Genomic DNA, 24,598 nt, shown 5'->3' on the forward strand with positions numbered 1-24,598 from the left:
CTACGAAAACACCAGAAGCCACAGAAGACAAACGACACTTAGGCGGACAAATACTCAACATTCCTCAGGGGTGGCCACACACACACACACACACACACACACACACACACACACACACACACACACACACACACACACACACACACACACACACACATATTTACACACAGCAGGGTGACCTTTCAACTGGAGGACAGATAACTTCAACGCATCTTTGTCCACTGAAAATGTCCTTGAGCAAAAAATCTGTCTTCAGATTGATCGATTTGCGCTTTTGATGGCCGACCCCATGTTCTGACTCCTGTGGAGGGGGCACCCATCGGTCAAAAAAGTTTCACACACCTAAATCACACACACACACACACACACACACACACACACACACACACACACACACACACACACACACACACACACACACACACACACACACACACACACACACATACACACACACACAAACACAAGTTCTTTAAAAAGTAGCTGAAGTATTTTTCTTCAGATGGTAGCACTACCACAATGGGCAATTTCTTCTTAAATTATATTCCACACAGATGTTTTATTTCACTTTGTTATATCAAGTAGTTATGCTTATACTATTACAAAAAAACGAAATACCTTCAATTTTGGATGTAAACTATTGGCTACACTCAAAGTGTATGATGTGCCGACTGAGAAAGCAAAAAGATGGCTATCTAATTTCAGCCATTGATCTTAAAATGAACTGAAGGGCAGACTCACACTTAGTTTCCTCATCTCTTTTGCTATTCTCAAACCAACGTTCGCAAAGGTTTTTGTCACCAACTGTTCTTGCTCCAATGCAAAGTGATTTTTTTGTGTCACATTGTTTCTTTGTGGACCTGAGTTTTGACTTTTTGTATGAATTATTAGGTATTTTATTTATGTCATGTATGTGACCAATGTGCTCATGAAGTGTTGCTTTACTACCTTCTTGACATCATCCATATTGCAAAATAGACTTTAAAAATAGATTTTTAAAATAATTTTTGGGCCAGTTGCTTTTATTTGAGAGAGAGAGTGTTGAAAGGGAGAGACATAGGGGATGACAAGCGTAAATGGTTCCAGGCCAGATTCAAATCTGGGTCCTCCACACACTGAGCCCCAATGCATGAGCTGTCCGATCTACCAGGTGAGCTATACAAAGGCCCATCATTACTTCAATTTGAAGCCGATGCTCTCCAATTGCTTTAATAAGGTTTGCCAGTTTCGGCTGGTAAAATGACCTGGGCGGGTTGATATAACACAATATAACGTTAGCTAATATTCCAATAAATTGTTTCGTTATCTCATCTGAGGAGCAGTTACTGTCGTTGTTTTAGCTAACGGTAGCAGTTTTTGAAGCTACATCATGCAGAAGAGGAAAGACATAACACTGAAGAAGAATAAAGGCGGCAAGAGGACCATCCCTCAAAGAAGAAGAAAAGAAAGTGGTAAACTGAATACATACATTAATCAAAAGCTAAACAAACTCTTTACATCCATGCTAACGTTAGTCTTTAGAGCAGCTGAGGTTGACTTTTGAAAAATGAAACCATAAATAACGTTGGTAAATCAGCACATTGTTATGACTTAGTTCAGGCCATTAAAAATAAGTATACCGTTGTAATGGTAAGGTCAGAAAATTATACACATTTACAGAAACTACAACGAAATCATTAACACAATTTATGAAAGGTCAGCCAGTAGGTCAGTGTGATAGTCAGTGGATGTGTGAAAGTGTCTCGTACTGTATTGTATGTTGTAAAATAAAGTGCAACCATATGTGTCGAGAGGGGGAGAGCCAGCCCGAAGTGAGGGACGGAAGGAATGGAAATGGCTGATCTGCATGAAATGCTTTCTGGATGGACTGGCCAGATGCACCCAGCTGCATCACAGCCTCCGGGATGAGAAACCCAAACTTTAAACAGGAGACAAGCAACCGCCCAGGGCAACACAAACATATGGGTCTAGATGAGAAACTTTGGATGTCAAACTTGAAATGAGTAAGTAGCGTATCCAGAGGATAATGATGGATATTTGCCCTTGCCCGTATTCTGACAACGAAGGTCAACAAAGTCCAGTACAAAGTTAGCATTGTGACCCAAGTCATAAAGCACTGGACCCTTTTATGAGTGTTCTTCTCAGGAATGATTCACACACAAAAAATCCATTTATGGCTACTAACATCAGTGTTCACCACTTCAAGAGTTGGAACATAGGGCACCTCAGGAGTGTTTGGTTATAAAACACACGTTTTAAATGTTCAGGTTGTCAGATTTTAGAAAGTGCTTGAAAAACCTGAAAAACCACTGCGGATGCTGGAGATGGATGAACAGAAAGGACTCATCTGCCAAACCCAGCAAGCCGCTCAGTATCTCGTGTTATTTTCTCAGGCAGCAGAGTGAAGACAGACAGCAGGGAGCGGGAGACTGGCTGCAGTAAATAACATATTGAAACCAAATAACTCATAATGCAGGTTTTCAGTTTCTCTAAAGCTGGAAGCAAAAAAGCTATATGGAAAGCACATGAGGACGTTATGTCAGCTGTGAATCAGAATGTCACCTTCAGGAATACAGCAGACACTAAGACAAGCAATAATGCTTACAGCACCTGCACCACAGCCAACAAACTCTGTGCTCACAGGAGGAAGGGATGACAGAGAAAGGTCTGTTTTTTGGTTTCAATTTGGAATCTCATCCATTTTCTAGTACAGCCCTGTCTCTTACTAAATTACATTCCCATTACGCCTGAGAGGAAATGTCAGTAATGCTGTAAAATTGAAACAAGACTAAATAAAAGTGCTACAAAACAACTTTGTTAGGTCTACTAAAAGATCATGTTTTGCCTAAAAGAGCACATTAATTAAAAAAAATCAAATAGGACGTTTGGTTTAACTCAAACGTCTAAAGTCTTGGATGAAAGTCCTGTTTGTTTGGCCCAGACGTCCACACTGTTGTCCTCTCTACTTGAGCTTCCATAGACTTTGTTTGATAGCCTATTTAGGTAAAGTCAAAAACAAATGTTATCCTGAAAAACAAAACATGTTTGCCTCGAACGCTTCTGACAATGCAGTTCTGTTGTTTGGGAACATCATTTTTGGTCCAGCAGGCGTTTTACCTTTTCAGATCTTAATCCCTTTTTGTCAGCAACCGTTGACCTTTGACTTTTGGGGTAACAACCAAAGAAAGAAGAGATTAAGGCTCGGACAAGGATATCTTTGTGACGACATTCAACAAGAGAACCCAGCCTAAAAGAGAGTGAAAACCATTAAAATGTGATGATGCAATAGCTCTTTCCTAGCAATGGCAGAACTCATTATGGGAAAGACTTTTCAATTGATTGATTTGTACGGTTTTGCACCATATTCAAACTGTCTACTCAACAACAAAACAGCTTAGAGCTATTGAATTTATCACCCTCCGGCCAACCTTGCTGCTGTCATTTTGTATCAGCGGTTTCCTGCTGGGGGGAATTGAGGAAGTACCCACCTATCCTGACTTTGACACCAGCTGCCTTTAACTTTTATATTATTGCTAAACAGGGAAAACCCTTTTGCCCCTGACACTGACATTGTGTTCTTCGAAACAGTGCTCAGCCAATAATAAACCAGATGTGTGCAGCAGGTCTCCCAGTTGTTGATGTCAGCCGGGAGTCACTGTTCCTGTTCCCAGGGAAGAACCGGCCAGGGTGAGTGGCAATTGTTACAGTGCAAAAGCTGATAAGAAGTGCATGTATGTGTGTGTGTGTGTGTGTGTGTGTGTGTGTGTGTGTGTGTGTGTGTGTGTGTGTGTGTGTGTGTGTGTGTGTGTGTGTGTGTGTGTGTGTGTGTGTGTGTGTGTGTGTGTGTGTGTGTGTGTGTGTTTGTGTGGTGTTCATATGCTAGAAGAGAAGTGTAGCTGGGGTTATCAAATAATTGCTCAAGGGAAAAACCTGTCAACAGTATATGTTATTTGGTATGGCAGAGGCCCTTGTTGATGTGACCTAAATATGACCAACATATCCTTACGTATTTAAATATGTCTGTATGCAACCCTGTCTCCAACAAAATGACGTTCCCATACATCTAAACTGATTTCTCAATTATGTTTAAAGGGAAGGCATACCCCTCACAAAGCAGTGACAAAAAACATGTTATGCTGCAAATGTCATCGACGATGCAATCCTCCGGGAATTCAATGAAATGTTAAATAAGGTTTTCAGGCAAACATATTTTTTGTTGAAAGTCTTTTGGAGAGCAGGTTGCTATCTATGATTGAACAAACTGAATTATTTAAGGCAATTGTACCATTTAAAAAAACTGTATTTGACATATTGTTCTCCTCCCAGCTAATAAAAGGATATCTGCTCTTGTATTCGAGTGGGTTCAGCATTCATTGTCTTTCGAACGATCACAAGAAGAAGAAGAAGAAGACATACTTTATTAATCCCTTACAGGGAAATTGCTTTCTCTACTCTGTTGTGTTGACACACATTAAACACACAGAGGATATACATGCACAAACACAGAGGAAATACATGCACACACAACCACATGCAGAGGAGGGGTGGCAGAGCAGAGAGGCAGCCAGGTACCCGGCGCCAAGGGAGCAGATGGAGGTTAGGTGCCTTACTCAAGGGCACCTCGGCAGTGGCCTAGGAGGAGAACTGGCACCTCTCCAGCTACCAGCTCACTACATATTTGAAGATGGAGATTGAAGATTGAAGAGAAGAAGGGCAGGGGAGTTGGAATGTCAAACTGGGTTTTCCTTTTTCTCATCAACATGTATTATAACTGCTACTGTTCAATGTTAATACCATGAAGCCAGCAAAACTGACACATCCCACCAGATACAAAAACAGGTCATACGCTAATACACTGATACATCGCAGCCGGAGCCAGGGCACAGATTGCTACCAGATGTAGCTTTTCTCCGTACTAACTGGAGGAAAATTATTCAATTATCCTAAACTGTAGATTCTTGGTAAACATCTCATCATTCATGCATATGTGCAAAACATTAACATACGTTATATTTTTCATTATGAAAAGAAAACCTGGACTCTGTAATTCTCACATTTCCATGGTATTGCGTGTGCTGGACCATGGAAATATTGTTCTTATTTGAAAAAAAATAACTCTGAGCAGACATGAATCACAGATTTGGTTGCTTCACTGTGAACTCCAAAAGATACATTTCCACAGTCCTTAGTTGGCATCTCCCCAAACAATTTTCACACATCCTAAACTCCAGGCAATGGTGATCCCCACTGTTTTTCTGCTTGCGGCCAAGTATAATGGTATAACATAACTGGAATGGAAACTGGAGAAATTATTAGCGTTAATGTTGTTTTCTTAGGAAGGATTATGCACTATTGCTCAACTCATCCTCTAATCCTGTTGGTACAGATGTTTCGGTTATATTTTAACAAAAAAATCCTCTTCAAATCCAGCAACAAAATAAAAGGACCATCAGTTTATCCATTTATCTGTTACAGTAGGGGGTTAAGGTTCGAACCTATCCACTATTTAATGTAACTCTTGCTCTAAGTTTCAGAGGAACCCTCTATCAGGTAAAAGCAATTTAGTAGAATTAAGCTTTCAATAAGTTTTGCTCTGAGTGAGACGCCCCTCTCAAACTAATCTCTATTAACAGATATCTGCATATGAATGCAGGAATCTCTTGGCAATGAGACAAGACGTCTATATTGGAGACCCTTTTGTGTCGCCAGTCTGAGTGGAATGACCAATAATGATTGAGTGGGCTTTGGTTGCATGTCATTAGACTTAAGAGCAAAACAAAGCATAACTTGGGATTTATTGACTTTCGTTTGACGACAACTTAGCTTTTTATTTATCTCATAAACAAACATTTGCCTATCTTTTCCAAAAATACAATCCGGCATTTCACATGACCAACAATGATGTGGCCAAAATGACAGCAGACAGACCCCCAATGTGTTCAAAGATTGCTCACCACCTATCCCAAAGCAAAGAATGGAAAGTCAATTATGCTGCGAAACACAAGCCATTAAGAGAACATCAGCAGCTTTCTCACACACCAAACAAGCTATCACGTCATCTTTTAGGAATATTGCTTCCCATTATTGACATATGTGTACTATAGCACTGTTGGACCATAGAGAAAGTGGGAATAGGAACAATACACTTTACATGTGTAGTCTCAACACGTCAACCTTTTCCCAGGCTTGTAATTTAGACCATCTTGAGAAAATGTACCGAGAGATGCTCTTATCTAGCTTTTAACATCTACAATAGCTGATCGCCAGTGTATTGTAAACAGATCTCCCAGCTGGCCATGTTTCAATACTTCACACACGCAATCCATGGATTTTGTGGGAACAGATTGTTAAAATCCCAAAAAACACACAGAAACAACACTTCATCTCCTACACAATTAACTCCATTGAAGAAAAATGGAATTCCTTTCAAATTGGTGTTTAGTAATCACGTGACAGTCACAATTATATCAAAATACTCATTTCTAAGAACCAATTGAACAATGGGTGAGTCGGTAAGGGTCAGGTAGTTGTATAATCTTTGTATACTCAAATATAAAACACACAAATATACTGCATTAATAAATACTGAATAAATCCCCCTACAGCATTGGATGGAAAAAAAATTCAACATGGCATTGAAGCATTGGTCCAATGGGACATCAGACCCTCAGAGAAAACACCCAGACAGCTGCACGGTTGTTGCAACACAGTGCATGTGTGTGTGTGTGTGTGTGTGTGTGTGTGTGTGTGTGTGTGTGTGTGTGTGTGTGTGTGTGTGTGTGTGTGTGTGTGTGTGTGTGTGTGTGTGTGTGTGTGTGTGTGTGTGTGTGTGTGTGTGTGTGTGTGTGTGTGTGTGTGTGTGTGTGTGTGTGTGTGTGTGTGTGTGTGTGTGTGTGTGTGTGTGTGTGTGTGTGTTTTGCAATGCTCGGTGGTGATTTGCAGAGCCAAAGGACAGTTAAAGAGGATTATTTTATGTTCTTTTCTTCGTTCTATGTTTTAACCATTACTTTGTAACTCACTACTTAATGCCTACGCCTGGAGCGGATCGTGTGTTTGAATGTGCGTGTGTATGTCCGTCTGTCTGTCTAATCTCAACGCTGAACAATGAGTTACGCAGGAAAATCGTGAAACAATGGGAAACAGTTGTGTTTTTTTTCCACTCATAAAGCATTGGTCTTACCTTATTTCACGATGAATCTTTGAGTTTGACCGAACTAATCCATTTATTTGCTACGATCAAGCACAGTTTAAAACAATCATCCTCTGTTTTTCAAAGGTTTTTAGACTACAGACAATAACAATATGGGTTACCACTTAACTCCTTATAAGTGTAACCTCAACATAATCAGAATGCCATTTTTAATGGGTTGCAGTAAGTTATTGGTTTCGGCCATATGGTTTAAATGTACAGCCGAGACACATTTCAGTACACTTGTCTTCAGGGACTGTCACTGCTGCTCAGCCAGAGCTGATTTATTTCAAAGGTTAAATTGAAACCTTGAGTGCCTGATTTAGCGTGAATCATTGGCCTACATCAACAGACATGCCTCAGTTTAGGGTATTTCTTTAATTTTCTCCCATGATCCATATCATAAAGTCAACCATGGTGGTAACCAAAGTCAACCAAAGATGCATTTACAGTACATGTTGTGCTTAAAAGAATCAGACAAAGAAAGTTTGATGTTGAACTTAAATAGACAGTTTCAAAGGTTTGCCTAAGGCTCTTAAATCTTCAGTGAACTTTTTAAACACATGGAAGAGCATGTAATCCTTGATATGAAGAGAAAACATGAAGATCATCAAAAACATTCACATGATAGAGGTCATAGATTATTGTAACGGACACAAAGGCTAACGTGATTTAAGATGGCGCCAGGTTATCCTGCTGAGTCTGATGTACGAGACACTTTATTATTCTTTAGACACATTTTTGTCATTTACTTTGATGCTACTGAAATAAATACTTGTTTTAAACCCTACAGCACTCAGCATGGGGTCAATTTTGGAACGCTGATGTGGTGTGACAGAGTGTACCACAGATATGTATTCTAAAATCCTCTCCAAATACAGAATTGTGACAAGATGCATGTATCCCAGGATGTATTTAAGGGAAAATTAAAAACCCAAGTGTTTTCATTTGGTGTAATAATGCAGCCATTGTGATACATTCGTTCAACTTAAAGCACCTCAAAAGGTCAAGAGATGGAGCTGATGTAAACATATGATAATGAAACAACAAAGATTCTCTCTGTGAGGTGAGCAGTGTTTCTGTCAGAAGGTCATAGGGTTTTTTAATTAGATTTTTCACATCACAAGAAGGAGGGAGGAAGACTTGTGTGGTTCCCACCATCTTTAGATGTTATGGAAGATCTTCATAGAGGAGATCCCATTTAAAGAAGCCCTTTTGAGGGTTTCCCTTTCCTGTACTGTGTTATTTAGATTTTTGTGCATGTAAATGGTCTGCAAAAACTTCTATCCCAACGTTCACTGACAGAAACGCTTACATTGGATTCCTTTGTTTACTTCCGTGGCATAGTGAGATCACTACGTAACACTAACGCTTCCATTGGCTGGTACTCCAACACATTGTATGTGATAGGGTAAAGGGACATCTCTAAGCAGACGACCAATCACAACAGAGCCGGCCAGCTAACCAATCAGAGCAGGCTGGGCTCTGGTTTCAGACAGAGGGTGAAAAGAGGTGCTGCAGCACAGGCAGTATGAGAAAAATAAAGAGCTTTTTGAACATTAAGGAATGGAATATGAAACCTGAAAATGATCATAATATATCCTCTTCAAACATCCCAGCATGGTGCAAAATAAAAAAGATATGGAAATGTTGGAAATGCCCCTGGCTGCTACTTTTTTCGGAAGCTATTCTTTTGCACTAACTAATACTATAATAAAACTGTTGTAATATATTATTTCTACTATATACTACTGTTATTACTGGCTGCTTCTTTACTTGCATGTGCTCACTTACTCTTATAATGCTGCTTGTTTTTCGATGTAATATGTTTCATTTTTTTTTTCTTTTTATTTACATGTTAGTTTTTTATCTGCACTGTTCCCTTTGCTGTAACGGTTTGAATATCCCGCCTCTGGGAACAAATAAAGGGTTCCTGATTTGTAAGGTGGCAGCCCTGATTTAAAGACACAAAGTGTGATCTTCTCTCACATTCATCTCCTTCCGTAGGTCTTTGTTTCTTTAGGTCTCAAGCATTTCGAGGTTCCTCACATCCAGACTCATGCTGCAGTGTTCAAAATGAGTTTTCTGTGAAAGAGGATGAAGAGTGTTTACAGTTCAGTAAGAAGTTTATAGTGACTGTCCAACTGTGTCCTGTTGCCAAGAACACGTAGACTACAGAGCAACAGGGACAACAGCACGTCCTCTTTTCACACACACACACACGCACAAACCCACACACACACACACACACACACACACACACACACACACACACACACACACACACACAGACACACACACAGACACACACACACACACACACACACACAGACACACACACACACACACACACACACACACACACACACACACACACACACACACACACACACACACACACACACACACACACACACACACACACACAGGTGCAGAGGTCTGCAGTAATGCATGTAACCATGTGAATAATGGTGATAATGTCTGTTAATTATATAATAATGTGAAGCTGTGCTAATGACAATAATGATGCACCAGGAATAGTTGCGCCCTCCCAAAATAGAGAAGGGGATGAGTGTCATTAAACAGACTCCACAGAAAGGGCCTTTGTTTGGGGTGTGTGTGTGTGTGTGTGTGTGTGTGTGTGTGTGTGTGTGTGTGTGTGTGTGTGTGTGTGTGTGTGTGTGTGTCTGTGTGTGTGTGTGTGTGTGTGTGTGTGTGTGTGTGTGTGTGTGTGTGTCTGTGTGTGTCTGTGTGTGCCTGTGTGTGTCTGTGTGTGTGTGTCCTGGTTTAATGGTAGTGCACTGGTGATGTTGTGAGGGTCGGGAGGTTTATGGGCTGTTTGGTGTCTTTGTTTGCAAGTGTGTGTGTGTCACAAGAATCTGTTGGTGGATTTAGGAGAAATATTCATGCAAATAAACAAAATAAGGGAAATAAATACCTAAATGTATTTTCTGGAAGTAGAATAAAGCCCAAACAATAAAAATGCCAAGTATAAGAAATGTGTTGAAAAATGAATGTTCCCCTATGAAACTGGATGAAAATGCTGCATCTCATTAAGCACCTGAGTGGTTTAGTAGATGCTTTGAGGAGGCAGATGTCAGGGAGTGTGTGCATCTTGTGTTTGGTAAGATCCTGCAGAGGAAACCCCTAGGGGCTTTTGCATTCCCATGACAGTAGATTTACAGCACATCATAGAGGACAACTTCTCTTTCATCTCAACTTTAGGTATATACGTCCTCATCCCATACCTAACAAGTCTTAAATTGTTATAAAATAGCCTGAAAAATAGTGCTAATTTAAAAAATGAAAACGTTTTTGCGTTAGCGTCAGTTTCGTCCCGGCAGAAGAGAGGGAAGGATGCTCGTGTCTGCGATGTGATTGGCTGTCTCTGCAGCCTCCTGGCTTGTAGCTATAAAAGCCCTCGCGGTGCCCTGTGCGTCAGAGCAAGCGCAGCCGAGCGGGGAGCGGAGAGTCTTCACGCACAGCTGGACACACATCGTTCACTTTCACTGCTGTAACTCCGCGGAAAAAAATCGTAATTTCCCTGTCCGGTCAGGCACATTTAGCGGAACTCTGCTGGAATATAGCTCGGGAAACTTTGGTCTTGAACACACCAGAACACCGAGGTGAGTTTAAATTGATCATAAACTCGATTTACTCAATATCAGAGGGTGATATTAAGTGGTCAAGGAGTGGTTTGGCTGTGACTTTGCGCAGAAGTAGCCGCAGCCACATGACTTTAGTTATTGCGCCTCTTTTGATGACTTCTGAACTGAACTAAAGGAATTAATACAACTTTTATCATGTTTGTAAAAAATGTATTTATCTGGTATTTTCGTGATTGCATTTTTTTTTAGCTAAATATAATTTAGCTGGAGTTTCTATTATTAAATTATTTATACAAATATATATACATGTATTTAGTTTTACTTTATATTTATTATAGCTTTTCACATTTTCTTTTACAAGTTTGCATGTGAAATAGTTGTTGTTTGTTTTGCACATATCATATAATTAAATCCGTTACACTTTATGATACAAGTTTTTTTATGCATTATCCTTCATTATCATTTAATGCATATAATAATGCATTAACATATGATAAAGTCACTTGGTATTCATGTGGTTTATTCACACTGAATAGATTATGAATAATACTGTTAATTCACAGTTATTTCGTGCATTATAACAGCTATAAATCATTCATCTGCTCAGCTTCTGTAAAAGAAGCGCAGCATCTTCTATCAGAATTATAATTATTAATTATTAAAAAACTAACTTAGTGTTTCCATGATGCACATATTTCCATGAGGCTGAGCAAATGCATGAGGCTAAATAACTGAAATAATATAACTGGAATAATCTGGCTCCTTATCGATGAATGTATGAAGTGACTGTGAACATCACATTATAACATATTAATGCTTAGGAATTTATTATTTGTTATTGGTGAACACCAGGAATCCAAGATACATCCTCCATCAAATCCTGATGAGTCATGCATTACTTAACTGCATGATTTGTACCCATATTAAACGTTTCACCATTTATTTTTTACTGTCATTAAAACTGATTCTGTTGTGTAACCCAGTGTGCTGAAGATCATTTTCATGCAGTTAGACAGATTATGAAATAAGGACTACATTCTTAAAGCTGAAAAATCACAGTATGATAAGCGGTTTGCACATATTTTTCCTTTCACGATGAGCATCTTTGTTCAGCTGATGAATTGTCCTTGTGCAGTGTAATGGGTGGACATGATGGATGTACCTATTGTTGCGCTCAGAATAACATATTCAACTGAAAAGAATGAACCTTGCTCAGTTCATTGGCTTTTTATTGGATCTGTTTTTACATAGCAAAACACTTACCTTCAGGAAACTGGCAGAAAAAACATATTTCACACTTTCCAAAAGGAGGCTATAAACTTTAATTACGATGTATTTAGGATGCAGCGGAGCTTGTATTTTTTGTTTTGAGTAACTCTCCATCTGTATAAAACAGACTTGTGATGGCATGTGTAGTCGGTTTTGAATTTTTATTCATATGCAGCATTCCTGTTTTGACCATTCTTGTTATTCCAAACTGGAGCCAGAGGGGAGCAAAACAACAGTAACGCCTGCAATGTCAACACAACACCAAAGCTCAGAGCGACGACATGTTGAATCAGTTGATCAGGAAAGTGTAGGATTTGCTGCAGTAGAATATTGCATTATAGAATATAGTTGTCGTGTCATACATTAGTTGTACCTGTGATGAGTGTTTATACAACCAAACATTTTAACCCTGAAAATTAAGTATGTTTAATCAACTATACCGTAGAATTTCAAGCTACGTGATAATTGCCCTGTGATTCAACTCTAAACTTCCACTCGGCTACATTTCTGATTTTGCTTTAGAAAATGTTTTAAATAAGTGTTTAAGTTAAGTCACATAGAGTCATTTAAAAGAGAAAAGTCCAAAACTCATGACCCCGCTGACTTATATACAGGGTCACGACCCCTAGATTTGGAACCACTGTAGCAAACTGCAGTAGTAGTTAAAATCTTAAGGGATGTATCAGTATTTACTACTTTCGTTATTTTCAAATGAATCACTACACATAATGATAATAGTTATGTACATTTACTTATTTTTAATACAGGGCTTTTACTTGCAATGTCGCACTTTAACAAGTGCTACTTGTATCTGATTACTTTTGCTTCTGCAACTAAATAAATTACCGAATGTGTTAATTCTGGTGCAGACAGCTACAGGAAATTGTTCAGGTGTTATAGACTTGTAAAGTTGTTAGTTATGCTTTACCTGGTTATTCTACAACTCCATGAAGTTAGGACACAATATTAAAAATGACATGAGGCCATTCCTTTCAAAACATCGGCTCTAAATTACTTTGAGCATTCTTCTACTAAATCTTTGACATCTATTTCTATTTTATTTTTCATATAAATCAAATTCATTTTTATAAATCCATCCAGCCTCTTCACATCTGTCTTATAGTGCCTTCGAGTCACTCTCATGTCTCCTGTCCGCATAGTTTTCCCCTCTTATGGCTTTTTATTTCCTGTGCTTTCTTTTTTCCTCCTATTGTCCAAAGCCATCTTGAACCTGACCTATTTTCTGGCCCTTCTGTTCCTGTTTTGTTTTTTACTTTTTAAACACCATTTCCTAACGTTTCACGCTTGTCTGATCGTCCCCTCTTCCCACACCCAAACACACATTTTTTTGACAACTCATTTCCCCATCCACTTCTACCTTGCTTGTTGCCAACTTTCCACCTCCTTCTTTTCTAAGAAGTGAAGCCAGCAGAGCTAAAGGTCGGAGATGATTTTGAAAGTAGACTTTATAAGATTAAGAGGATCAGTCTGGTTAAGACTCAGCTTTCCAATTAGATCAGACAGGCCCACTATGACATGGCCTAATGAGGATCCATTTTATAAAACAAAAACGAATACTTCAGATGAGGGAGGGAAAGTAAAGACGAGAATGTTCAAAACTGATTTCTCGTGATTTGTGTGTGTGCTTGTCCATGTGACTTTGTGCCTTTGTGTTTGCAAGTTGGGTTTGAGGGTGTGTTTGTACGTTATGTAAGTTGGGTTCATTAAGTTTAAGCACATTTTTAGATGTGCTCATTAATAAGTGAAGCATTTGTCCCCTTTCCAAACCATGGTGTCAAGAGGTCCATACATCCTCTTTGAGATAGAGAGTTTGTGTGTGTGTGTGTGTGTGTGTGTGTGTGTGTGTGTGTCTGTGTGTGTGTGTCTGTGTGTGTGTGTGTGTATATGTGTGTAAATGTGTGATTGTGTGCCCTCATAATGTGTCTCCGCTGATATTGCCGCCATCGTCAATCAGCCCATTTATTCCCAGAGACACCCCAGGGCACTCAGGCATTCTGGGGGGTACACATGCTCTTTGAAATGCTTGAAGCCCATCTAGGGTACTTTGTGAGATAAAGCTAGTATCACTCACTCACTTACACACACACTCACTCACTCACACACACTCACACACACACACACACACACACACACACACACACACACACACACACACACACACACACACACACACACACACACACACACACACACACACACACACATGGAGCTGTTCCTCGTCTAACCTATAACCTCAGTTATCATGAATCCATTTGTCTGTTTTATGTTCCACGGCCCCCTACTCTTTCTGCTCATTTCACTCCTTAGAAGACTGTTCTACTTCACTAAAATGTTTGATGATTCAGAGGTTTTGTTGTTGTGAACAAATCACTTAAGCTTTATTATAAACCCTAGTAATAAAACTACTTCAATAAATAAAGAGAACAATTTTACATAGAGCTAGAGCCTGGATAATCTCTCTGATGTTTAATTTGTTAGCATGGTAACATTTATTATATTTATACTTAGCAACAAACCCATAGTACAAGTAAGGATGATCAGTATGTGATTAGTTCTGCAGACATTTGGACATGAACCAGTTTTGTTTCAAGTGAAAAAGTTTATCTGATATCCAGGGAATGAATCAAAGTTACTATTTATCCTGAGGGGACCATGAATGTGCGCGCCAACTTCATGGCTGTTCTTCCATAGTTGCAGATACATGTCCCTGAAGATAACAGTAGTGGTTAAAGAGAAAAAGTCAGCGGACCACTAAAGACATCCATTTATTATTTTGCAAGCATGAACATCTTTACCCAATTTGTGCCATTCTATCTAGTACTGGTAGAAGTGGATCACAAAAGCCAGTAGGATTCATCATTTGTGGATCAGGAACATTTGTACAAGATTTTGTGACATTCTTTCAAGTGTAAGTTAAGATATTTCACTGGGTAAGTGAAAAATTTGAAATGCTGGTGAACCTATTAAAGGGATTCACGAAAACCAGTAGGATTGATCCTCAGGGGATAATGAACGCTTGTTCAAAATGTCATGCCAATTTACCCATTGGAGTCAAATATAAAACCGATTTAACTTGTGTGTTGCCCTACATTTCTGCAGGACAAACAAGCTTGGATTCAAACCCACACAACCCGGACCAGATCAAGGCCCGATGTGTGCATGTGTGTGAGCATGTGTGTGTGAGGTCCTTGAAGTGTGTATTTTCAATACTTTTGAGAGAGTGATCGTCTTGTGTGTGTGAGTGAGAAGATGAGGGCTGTCGCAGCCCTTCTATGTTTCCTGATGTTCGCTGGGGTCGGAGCCTCCAGGTTCGCCCGCGACACCCAGGGTGGCCCGGAGGCTTCAGAACCCTCCAAGAGCAACGCTTCCGTCCTGCTTCAACCCCCGCAGCAGGGCCGTCCGAGGGGCTCCTTCCCCCCCATGTGCATAAATCCCACGGAGATAAAGCAAGCCTTCAAGTATGTGAACACCATCGTGTCCTGCCTGATCTTTGTGGTGGGGATCATCGGCAACTCTACGCTGCTAAGGATCATATATAAGAACAAGTGCATGAGGAATGGACCCAATGTCCTGATTGGCAGCCTGGCTCTGGGGGACCTGCTTTATATCATCATCGCCATCCCAATCAATGTGTTTAAGGTAACCACTTTTATCCCTTAATCGAGCAATTACATTTGTTGATTCACATTCAAATGAAGAGATGCAGGTGACGAAACCTGTCGCTTGGTCTGTGTCTAATTTGATAAGACTTTAATCAAAAGTAATTCCCTTTACTGCACTCTCACGGTGACCAGGGGGCCGTTGCAACCTCTTTCTTAGCACATTCTGTGGTTAGCTAAGGTTTATTGGAGAGTTTATTGCTAGATTGGGTCCCTGTATTTAAGGTGTCTTGTGTGGTTTTGTTCATTTCCTTTTTAAGTAAAGATTCTGCACATGACATTTTTATTTGACCCCTTAAATAAAAAAACTAAATGAAAGCAGATGCAAGTCAACAGTTGGGACAAACTTGGTCTTTTCCTCACTTGCCTTGTGTGTGTGACCTGAAAGATCCAGTGTGCTCTGGTCTAAATGCAGTCACTGCCAAATGTTCAACTTATACTGTAACCACCAACGTGCGCCAGTAAGAAGTTCCAAAAAAAAGAGGAAACAACATGTGTTTTATCCTCCAAATTTGATAAAGAGTTTACTTTGAAGTGAATATAACTGGATTGTGAGGCTGGATTTTATCCAGGCGAAACTGAAAAACAGTCGTGTTATCCTTTACATTTTAGGTAATTGTGACAACCCAAATATGACGAGAGTACATTTATAATATTTAAAACGAGGAGCAGGATCTGCTGGATTGATAACAGGCTTGGTTTTTAAAACTTGAAAGTTATACAACCAACCGTTGCTAGTCATTCTATATCTCGTAAAGTGGTTGAACAGATTTGACTGGTTTGTTGTAAAAGACATTGTCCTGAAGCTGAACTGGTTTCATTACCCCAAGGACATTAACTCTAGCTGGAGGAAATGCTGACTTTGGCTATCTGCCGTTGTAATACTGACACTAGGAAGAAAGGGCCCCCACATGAACCTCAAAGATGTCTGTCCAAGTGTGTGCACAGGGGACGCCTGTACCACAAAAACCTTTCCTCACTGTCTGCCTCTTTTATTCTCTGCAGCTAATAGCCGAGGACTGGCCGTTTGGCGTGTACATCTGTAAGTTGATGCCGTTTATCCAGAAAGCTTCAGTTGGAATCACCGTGCTCAGCCTGTGTGCCCTCAGTGTCGACCGGTGAGTACACTTCTACTCTACCAACACAACAAACATTAGCAAGCAATTAGATTGAGATGTTGAATGACAGTTGTTAAAACAAGAGATCTTGTTACCATTCAAAACCAGTTCCAACGAGTTCAGTTGTACCGACATCCAGGACAATACCCTGCCATTAGCTGGAAGTCGACTTAAAACTCAAAACTAGTCAAGTATTTCTATAAAAAAGTAACATTTACCTTCAGGGACACAAACCCCTGTCACTTCATAGATATTCATGTTTGACTTATTCATTATCTAGCATAACCTGGTCACTCTCTATACTTAACTCACTAATTCATCCCATGGACGATTTAAGGATAGCTTTGAAAAAGACTGAACACATCAAAGACGCCAGACTTGAAGCGATAAGACAGGAGTCAAATGTACATTTATATACAGAAATTGACATTGTTTAGGAAAGAGGCTGAATCATTAACCCAGGGGCCCGGGTTCGAATTTGAATCCCAAAACTCTTCTGCCTGGCATTCCAGTCAACTATCCGTACAGGCAAAAAGCCAATAAATTAATCATGGCCGTCAAGTGTTGCAAGTCATTGGACATGGAGTCAACATCAATCATATCTTGTATTAATAACAAACAATAAGATGCATTCCCTTTCTTCATAGCAATAATATAAATATGGTTTGATTTGTAAGAGACTAAACTGTGACAGAAAGTGGAAACAACTTCAACATCTGGCCGTCCACCTTAAAACCATGTGGCCGTTTTTTGGTGCCAAACCGGAACATAACCAATGTTTGCCGGATAGTTGAGAAAGCAGCTGTCTGTGTTTGTATATAGCTACCACGCCGTGACTTCATGGAGCAGGGTGAAGGGGATGGGGATCCCTCTGTGGAAAGCGGTGGAGGTTACGCTGATATGGCTCGTGGCTGTGGCGCTCGCGGTCCCTGAGGCGCTGGCCTTCGACATGCTGGAGATTCCGTACAGAGGCAACAAGTTGCGCGTGTGTCTGCTGCACCCAGAACAGACAGGCAGCTTTATGAAGGTAGCCATTTGTTTAAAAAAAACTCAATAGACTTCCATCTTGCCTTCGACAGCAACAGGAATTGTTTTATGTTTTCCCACATATGCTGAAAATCCCACACACTGATTGAGATCTCTCTGATTTTATTTTTAAGTACAAGCAGCATCTGAAAAGCAAGAACACAACATTATGTTTTCTTTCATCAGGATTATTTTTTTGAAGCTCTGCCATGTAGTAATTAGTTATTCCAAAATATTTTACAGAACCCATATTCACAGCATGCAAATCATCTGAATGTGATCACAGGACATTTATACAGCTGCACACAGGCACAAATTGCGAAAACATTTCCAATATGTGGGTACTTGAAGTATATTCAAACCAGATGGGTGGGGGGAGATGCAGGACTGGGTGGAAATAGAGGATGTTGCTGCAATGGCTTATTATGTGTCGATTCAAATCAGCTTGATGAAATTAGCTAAGAGGTATAATTCAGCCTGAGCTGGTGAAATATGTTGAAAACATGGTATTTGGATTTAATTGAGGAAATGTCTAAAATGCTTTCAACTAAATATTCCACAAGGGCAAAACAAATACAAAGGATGAATTTATTTCAAACCAAAATAAGCCTGTAACTCATTCAGCGTGTCTGTACCACGTGTTATCATTCCAGGTCTTGGGGGGACAGTGCCCATTGTTTCATAACACTACATGTCTTTGTTTCTTGATGGCATATCATAAAAACTATTTCCAACCTTGTGGACCTGTGAATATGTTTCCAGTTCTACCATGACATGAAAGACTGGTGGCTGTTTGGCTTCTACTTCTGCTTCCCACTGGCCTGCACAGGAGTCTTCTACACCCTCATGTCCTGTGAGATGCTCAGTCGCAAGAAAGGAATGCGCATTGCACTCAATGACCACATGAAACAGGTACATGCAAATATCAGTCGCTCAGTAGCATCAATATACAGTATGTCTTAATTCCTGAATAGGTAAAGTTACTTAGTATGTAGAAAATCTTCTCTTACAAGTAAAATTTCTGCTTTGAAAATCTTACTTTGGAAAGGTGTGTACGTATAATCAGGTATTTTTCAAGTCAGGACAACGTCTCCTTTGACTGTCATACAATTTACTTTTATTTCATTAGATTAATATTACTCCTGAACTACTCTAAAAGCAGGATTTTATTGCTGTAGTAATTTGAGATAAAAGTAATTAACTATAACTATTCATTATTCTAGGTTAATTTGCTGATTATTTGTAGTTAATAGAAAGAAATACAGCTACATAAAAATTAAAAAAGTTAAATTGTAAAATAATTAAAACAAAATAGAATTACAAGGGAAGTTCATTCTTTTGATGAAATACGGGGGAAATGGATGAAGCACAGAACACAAAACATTTATAATGAACTTGAGGTAAGAACTGACAATGAGTCAGAGTATTAGTAATGTATCTGTTGTGTTTTTCCCATTTATTCATTTAGCATTTTTTTTTTCTCCTAATTTGTCAATTGCTATGTAATTAATTTATGTATTTGTGTGTATTAAATTATGTATGTTTTGTAAAGTAATTTAATTTGTACTAAAAAGTTTAACTGTTGTGTGTGTATGTGTGTGTGTGTGTGTGTGTGTGCAGCGGAGGGAAGTAGCGAAGACGGTTTTCTGCCTCGTGTTGATCTTCGCTCTCTGCTGGCTGCCACTCCATCTGAGTCGGATTCTGAAGAAAACTCTTTACGACGAAAATGACCCAAACCGCTGTGAACTGCTCAGGTAAGGCGAGACCAACGTCACTGCAGTCCATTGCTCTCCGCTCTGCGACTTCCTGTCTTCCTTTCTGTGAACTTTGCACTTGTCCCGCCCGACAGCTTCCTGTTAGTGATGGATTACATCGGCATCAACATGGCCTCCCTAAACTCCTGCATTAACCCCATCGCGCTCTACTTTGTCAGCCAGAAGTTTAAAAACTGCTTCAAGGTAAGAGGGTACTAAAATGGCACTAAAAATGGTATTAATAGAAAGTACAGACAAATGACCTTGTGTTCTTTTTCCCACAGTCTTGCTTGTGCTGCTGGTGCTACAGAACATCTCCCCTAGATGAACGAGGCTCGGGGGGGCGCTGGAAGGGCTCTTGTCACGGAAACGGGCTGGACCGCTCCAGCTCCCGCTCCAGTCAAAAATACACAAGCTCTTCATAAACACACATACGCATTTTCTGCCAAATCCTGTGTTCACGTCAGCGCCCATCACAGAAAAACACTGCCAGAAAACCGGTTAGGAGGGAGGAAATGGAGAAGGACTCACTGAAGGAAAGATGGAGGAAGAAATAGGACTGTACATGATCAGGCTGCAAAAACGTATGAAGCCTTACATCTGTTAATAATCTGACACTGAGGCTGTTATAGAGCTCCTGCGGTCACGTGACTTTTGGTTGGGAGCCACCATTTTGGCAGTCAACATGACCACCGGTGCCAGTGTTTTCTTACCGAGCGAGTATACTTCTCATTTTAATTCAAGTGAAATTCGGCTTTATAGTACAAAATTAGAGAGATTAAATATAAGCGACCCATATAATTCACCCGGTGTGCTTTTCAAGAGCATAACCTCCTGCTCTGAAGACGATGTACCCGACTTGCGCTACGCAGACATCCACAGCTATCTTGTAAGCTTTCCATCAGTGTACTCAGGAGACTCCCTCAGAGCGTACAAAAGCTTGGAGGCTTACAAATGGTGTCAGTCCGGCTTCGTAAACAACATTCAACTGTGGAGTCTTACATCCAAAAACTTCGGCATCATCACTGCAAGGGTAAGTATTAAATTATTCCAGTTTGATAGGCAGTGTCACGTTAGCAGATATCTTTGCCTGCTCTACTTTGTGCAGTTTAGCCTTCTGCCTTCTGTTAAAAACCTCCAGTCTCGTTTTATGTCTCCTCTTCTCTGGAGATGGAAGGTAATCGAAAATTGAGGGGATAAAATCCGGACTCAACGGATTATCACTCTTTCTCCCTACAAAATAAGAAGGAATATTTCAACACGGGTTTGTTTACCACTAGCTTGCTACAAGCTAACTTGCTAACTGGCTAGGCTGCGCCAGAGCCACACTTGTTGAGTTAAAAAGGGACATCACAGTGTCCGTTAGCTATAATAACTGGGTGCTACTTCTTAAATTAAACTAATTAAATTTAATTAAACTGACCAGAAACTTTTTGTAGCATTGTACTGTATTCCTTCACCCACCTGATATGAAGTGATCACTGCATAAGCGAAAGCCAACGGCCGGGGGGTCCCATCTTTCAGTCTTTTTCTGAAGGCTCCTGGCTCTTTTAATCGCTCCAATCCACTTCTCCCTCCTCTCCGCGTCTTTAGGAATGCGATAATACGATACACCTTTCTTTTTCCCACGCCTATTTGTGCAACCTGGTGCACAGCAGTTATCCACCATCCTTGACAGTCTGCCAGTGCCTGTCAATTTACTGCCGCGATGACTGCCAAAATGGCTGCCCCTGTCGTATCTCGTCACGTGACCAGCATATATGACATCATCTGCAGGAGCTCTATAGAGGACTGAAGTCTCTACATTTATATAGACTGTTTATTAAAGCCGCATGTAAATGTATGTACCGGATTATTTACAAGCAGACCTACGATTATACCTAACCTTATGTATGAATAACAGCTGCAATACTCAAGCTTTAATACCTCACAGTGAAGGGAAACTAACGCTGACTTAGTCTCCAAAAATGATGTTGTTCTTTTTACATACACAACGGTGCCTCTGCAATATAACAAAATCAAACGCTTTTATCCGAAAATAACAACTGTCGCTGAGCTGATCCCATGCTGCCCGGTGACATCATACCAGAGTAAAAAGGGCCCTGCTGTCATGTGTGGAGCCAAAAGTCGGAAATCTTTTATCTGGAAGTCATGGACGCCTGAAGTCATGAGGAGGCCAGCTGTTGTCTTAGAACGCTGACAAATACCAGATGACTCCAATCATGCCACACAGAGGAGGTCATTCATAAGTACTTTTATTATTGCAGTATTCAAGCTGTTGTACGCGTTTTCCACTGTGTATAAAGTCTTAACCCGTCCTTTATTATAATGTAGCTTCTATTTTTATAAGTATTACGAAACACGTGGATATTGTTCAACGTGAGGTGTTCATCTGTTATTTCGGTTCCCGTAGCTGCTGGAAAGGACTTCTGAGAGCGGGAAACATTTACGAAACTTGACCCATTTCGAAAGAGTTAGGAAGGAAGAAGTAAATCCTGTACAGCTGGATGTGTTCAAGAAGTAATTGTTTTTGGTCACTGTGTAAAGTTCATAGAAGTTATTTAGATACTTTTTTTGCATCAAATATAATCCTGGTAATCCATTTGCTTAACCAACATGATTATCATCAAAGGAGTTCATAATGAGAAATTATTTATGAAGGCTGTAGAACAGAAGGATGAATTTGTTCCTAATATTTTACGATTAACTTCATGATCTGTAGCTAGAAGTAGCTGCAAGCCCTCGGTGGTCTTGTACTTGTGACAAATCTTGTGATACCAGCGCATCATGAAATAACCTTTTTTAAATAATTGTAACTGATTTTAAACCACCTTCAACATGACCAGAAGTGAGATATACTTTTGATACAAACACAAGATGAATCTTCTTTTAGCTCTCAGTACATCGTGAAAATAATGTAATCCTCTCATAGTTTTAAGTGTCAAACTAAAGAGGAAATGTGCCTTTTTTCCAAACGTGCTGATAACCAGACAAGGTGTTCGTTCACACTGAAGCATTTTAAACTCTTTTTGATACAAGCTATAAATAAATGTACAGTGAAAATATGTCCATTGAGTGCTCAAATCAACTGATCATGTAGCATGTGTCTAATGAACTCATCATGAGTGTTTGTGCCATCTTTGTGCTGCTTTAGGCTACAGATAGAGATGAAGGTCTGAGCAGCTTTGTGACTTCCTCTATAGACACTGAGGTAATTTCAGGTTAAAGATCAAATGTAATGTGAATATCAGCCCCGGTATTTTTAAATTACATTTATACCGTACTTATTTGTTGGAGTATGCTGTAATAAATATTATTTTATAGCATTTGTGTTGTCTGAGGTTTTTATTAAAGCATGGTTCTTCAACAGGAAGAACAGGACCGTACCATAGTGGGGGCATCCAAAGCCTTTTGGGATTTTGAAAAATGTACTTTGTCAGAAGGAAATGTGTCTGAAAATACACATTACAGTACCAGGAATCAAAAATGTTATAAGCAGACATACTGTACATCCGTGTATTCTAATAACATGTATTCAAATGTATACAACCTTGATAAGAGCACTTTTACACAGTGGTGGAAGTAACTAAGTACATTTACTCAAGTAATATACTTAACTTAGTTTTGCGATACTTTTACTTTGTGTGAGTATTTTCATTTGATACCTCTTTGTACTTCTACTCCACTACAATTCAGAGGTAAATGGTGTACTTTTACTCCACTGCAATTGTTTTGTCCCTTAATTTACTTTACAGATTTGGATTAATGATGTGAAATATAAACAACCCTTAAATCAGACTTTAGTTCACCTGGAGTAAATTCAGCAGCTACCCTGCAGTATACAGAGTCATTAAAACTAGCTGCACCTTTACCAGCTTTGAGAACACTTTGATGATCAATAATTATAAAACATATCAGATATATTATTCTGAAATGGACCAATCAAACAATGACTACTTTGACTACTGGTACTTATCCCGTGCCCCACGGCCCCGCTCCTCTAACTCTAAAGATGTACCTAGGAACAGGTGATGATGACTCGGACTCGGGCTCGGATTCGACAGGGCCTCGACTCGACTCTGACTCTTCCTAGGTGACACAGATTTGGACTCGAAGAGTAGGGACTCGAGAGTGACTTGAACTCGAGAATTGGTAACTTGACTACAACACTGGGTCATTTTGAGTCTTCTACTGGTTAATCATTTCACTGTAACTGTGAGTGGCTTTTCGTGCTGAATCAACTTTTTTGCAAGGGGGCTCATTTGCATAGAAAGTGCAAGTTTTGCTCCAAATGTACATACATGTCACCATTTGAATACATGTAAATACAAAAGGAGGACCAAGGAGCTGTAGATATTTCCCTTAGACCATAGATCACATGGACAAGATGCTACACGCTACTAGCCGCCCAAACGGTGTTGTATTATATCGTTGAAAACCACCTGACTGTTCCTTTTGTTCTGTGCACACTGATTTAATCAGGAACCCCACATAACAGCCTGCTCATAAATGTTCTTATTCTGTCTGGTTTGCCTTGAGAAATAAAACTTCAACAAACAAAAAAAGTGATGGGGAAATGTGCATGTGTAGAATATAAGGCAATGTATGCACAAGAGTTATGACTGTAAAAGCCGCGCAATTCTTTTTTGAGTTCTCCTGTCAACGTCTTTGGGGGAGTGATACTAAATGTAAACATAACTTGTGTTAACATGATAACTCCCCAGGTCTCCTTTAAGTACAGCTGGTGTTTGGAAAGGATATTATGAGACGTTTATAGAGTATGTGGCCCTTTCCTGCAAATGTATCATCTATCATTGTTACATAAGAGTACCACATTGAGTTTTACGAATGTTCAAACGTTCCCTGACTTCCCCTATAAACTCAGCGTACAGCTGTGGTATGAGAGCAGTGCACTTTTGACAGGAATGAATACAAACATTCATCAGTGTTATTA

At 39.8% G+C, this 24,598-nt stretch overlaps 1 protein-coding gene across 1 annotated transcript; it reads left to right on the forward strand.

Annotated features, from left to right (window-relative positions):
- The first annotated feature begins 10,640 nt into the window (after positions 1 to 10,640).
- On the forward strand, positions 10,641 to 22,970 carry LOC134860203 (endothelin receptor type B-like). The gene is made up of 9 exons (XM_063877085.1): positions 10,641 to 10,815; positions 15,187 to 15,726; positions 16,752 to 16,864; positions 17,687 to 17,891; positions 18,653 to 18,802; positions 19,511 to 19,644; positions 19,740 to 19,848; positions 19,929 to 20,281; positions 21,437 to 22,970. Exons 2-8 carry the CDS (start codon positions 15,337 to 15,339, stop codon positions 20,067 to 20,069), a joined length of 1,242 nt encoding a protein of 413 aa, XP_063733155.1. The 5' UTR covers positions 10,641 to 10,815; positions 15,187 to 15,336; the 3' UTR covers positions 20,070 to 20,281; positions 21,437 to 22,970.
- The last annotated feature ends 1,628 nt before the right edge of the window (positions 22,971 to 24,598 follow it).

This window comes from Eleginops maclovinus, chromosome 23, assembly GCF_036324505.1.
Source record: "Eleginops maclovinus isolate JMC-PN-2008 ecotype Puerto Natales chromosome 23, JC_Emac_rtc_rv5, whole genome shotgun sequence".
In the NCBI taxonomy this organism is placed as follows: Eukaryota; Metazoa; Chordata; class Actinopteri; order Perciformes; family Eleginopidae; genus Eleginops; species Eleginops maclovinus.

What these genes read in the sequence shown, in the direction of transcription:
- LOC134860203 (XM_063877085.1), top strand. Translation starts at nt 15,337, where the DNA reads ATGAGGGCTGTCGCAGCCCTTCTATGTTTCCTGATGTTCGCTGGGGTC. An exon ending in TGTGCCCTCAGTGTCGACCG is followed by an intron (nt 16,865 to 17,686) that starts GTGAGTACACTT and finishes GTTTGTATATAG; the next exon opens with CTACCACGCCGTGACTTCAT. An exon ending in AGACAGGCAGCTTTATGAAG is followed by an intron (nt 17,892 to 18,652) that starts GTAGCCATTTGT and finishes ATATGTTTCCAG; the next exon opens with TTCTACCATGACATGAAAGA.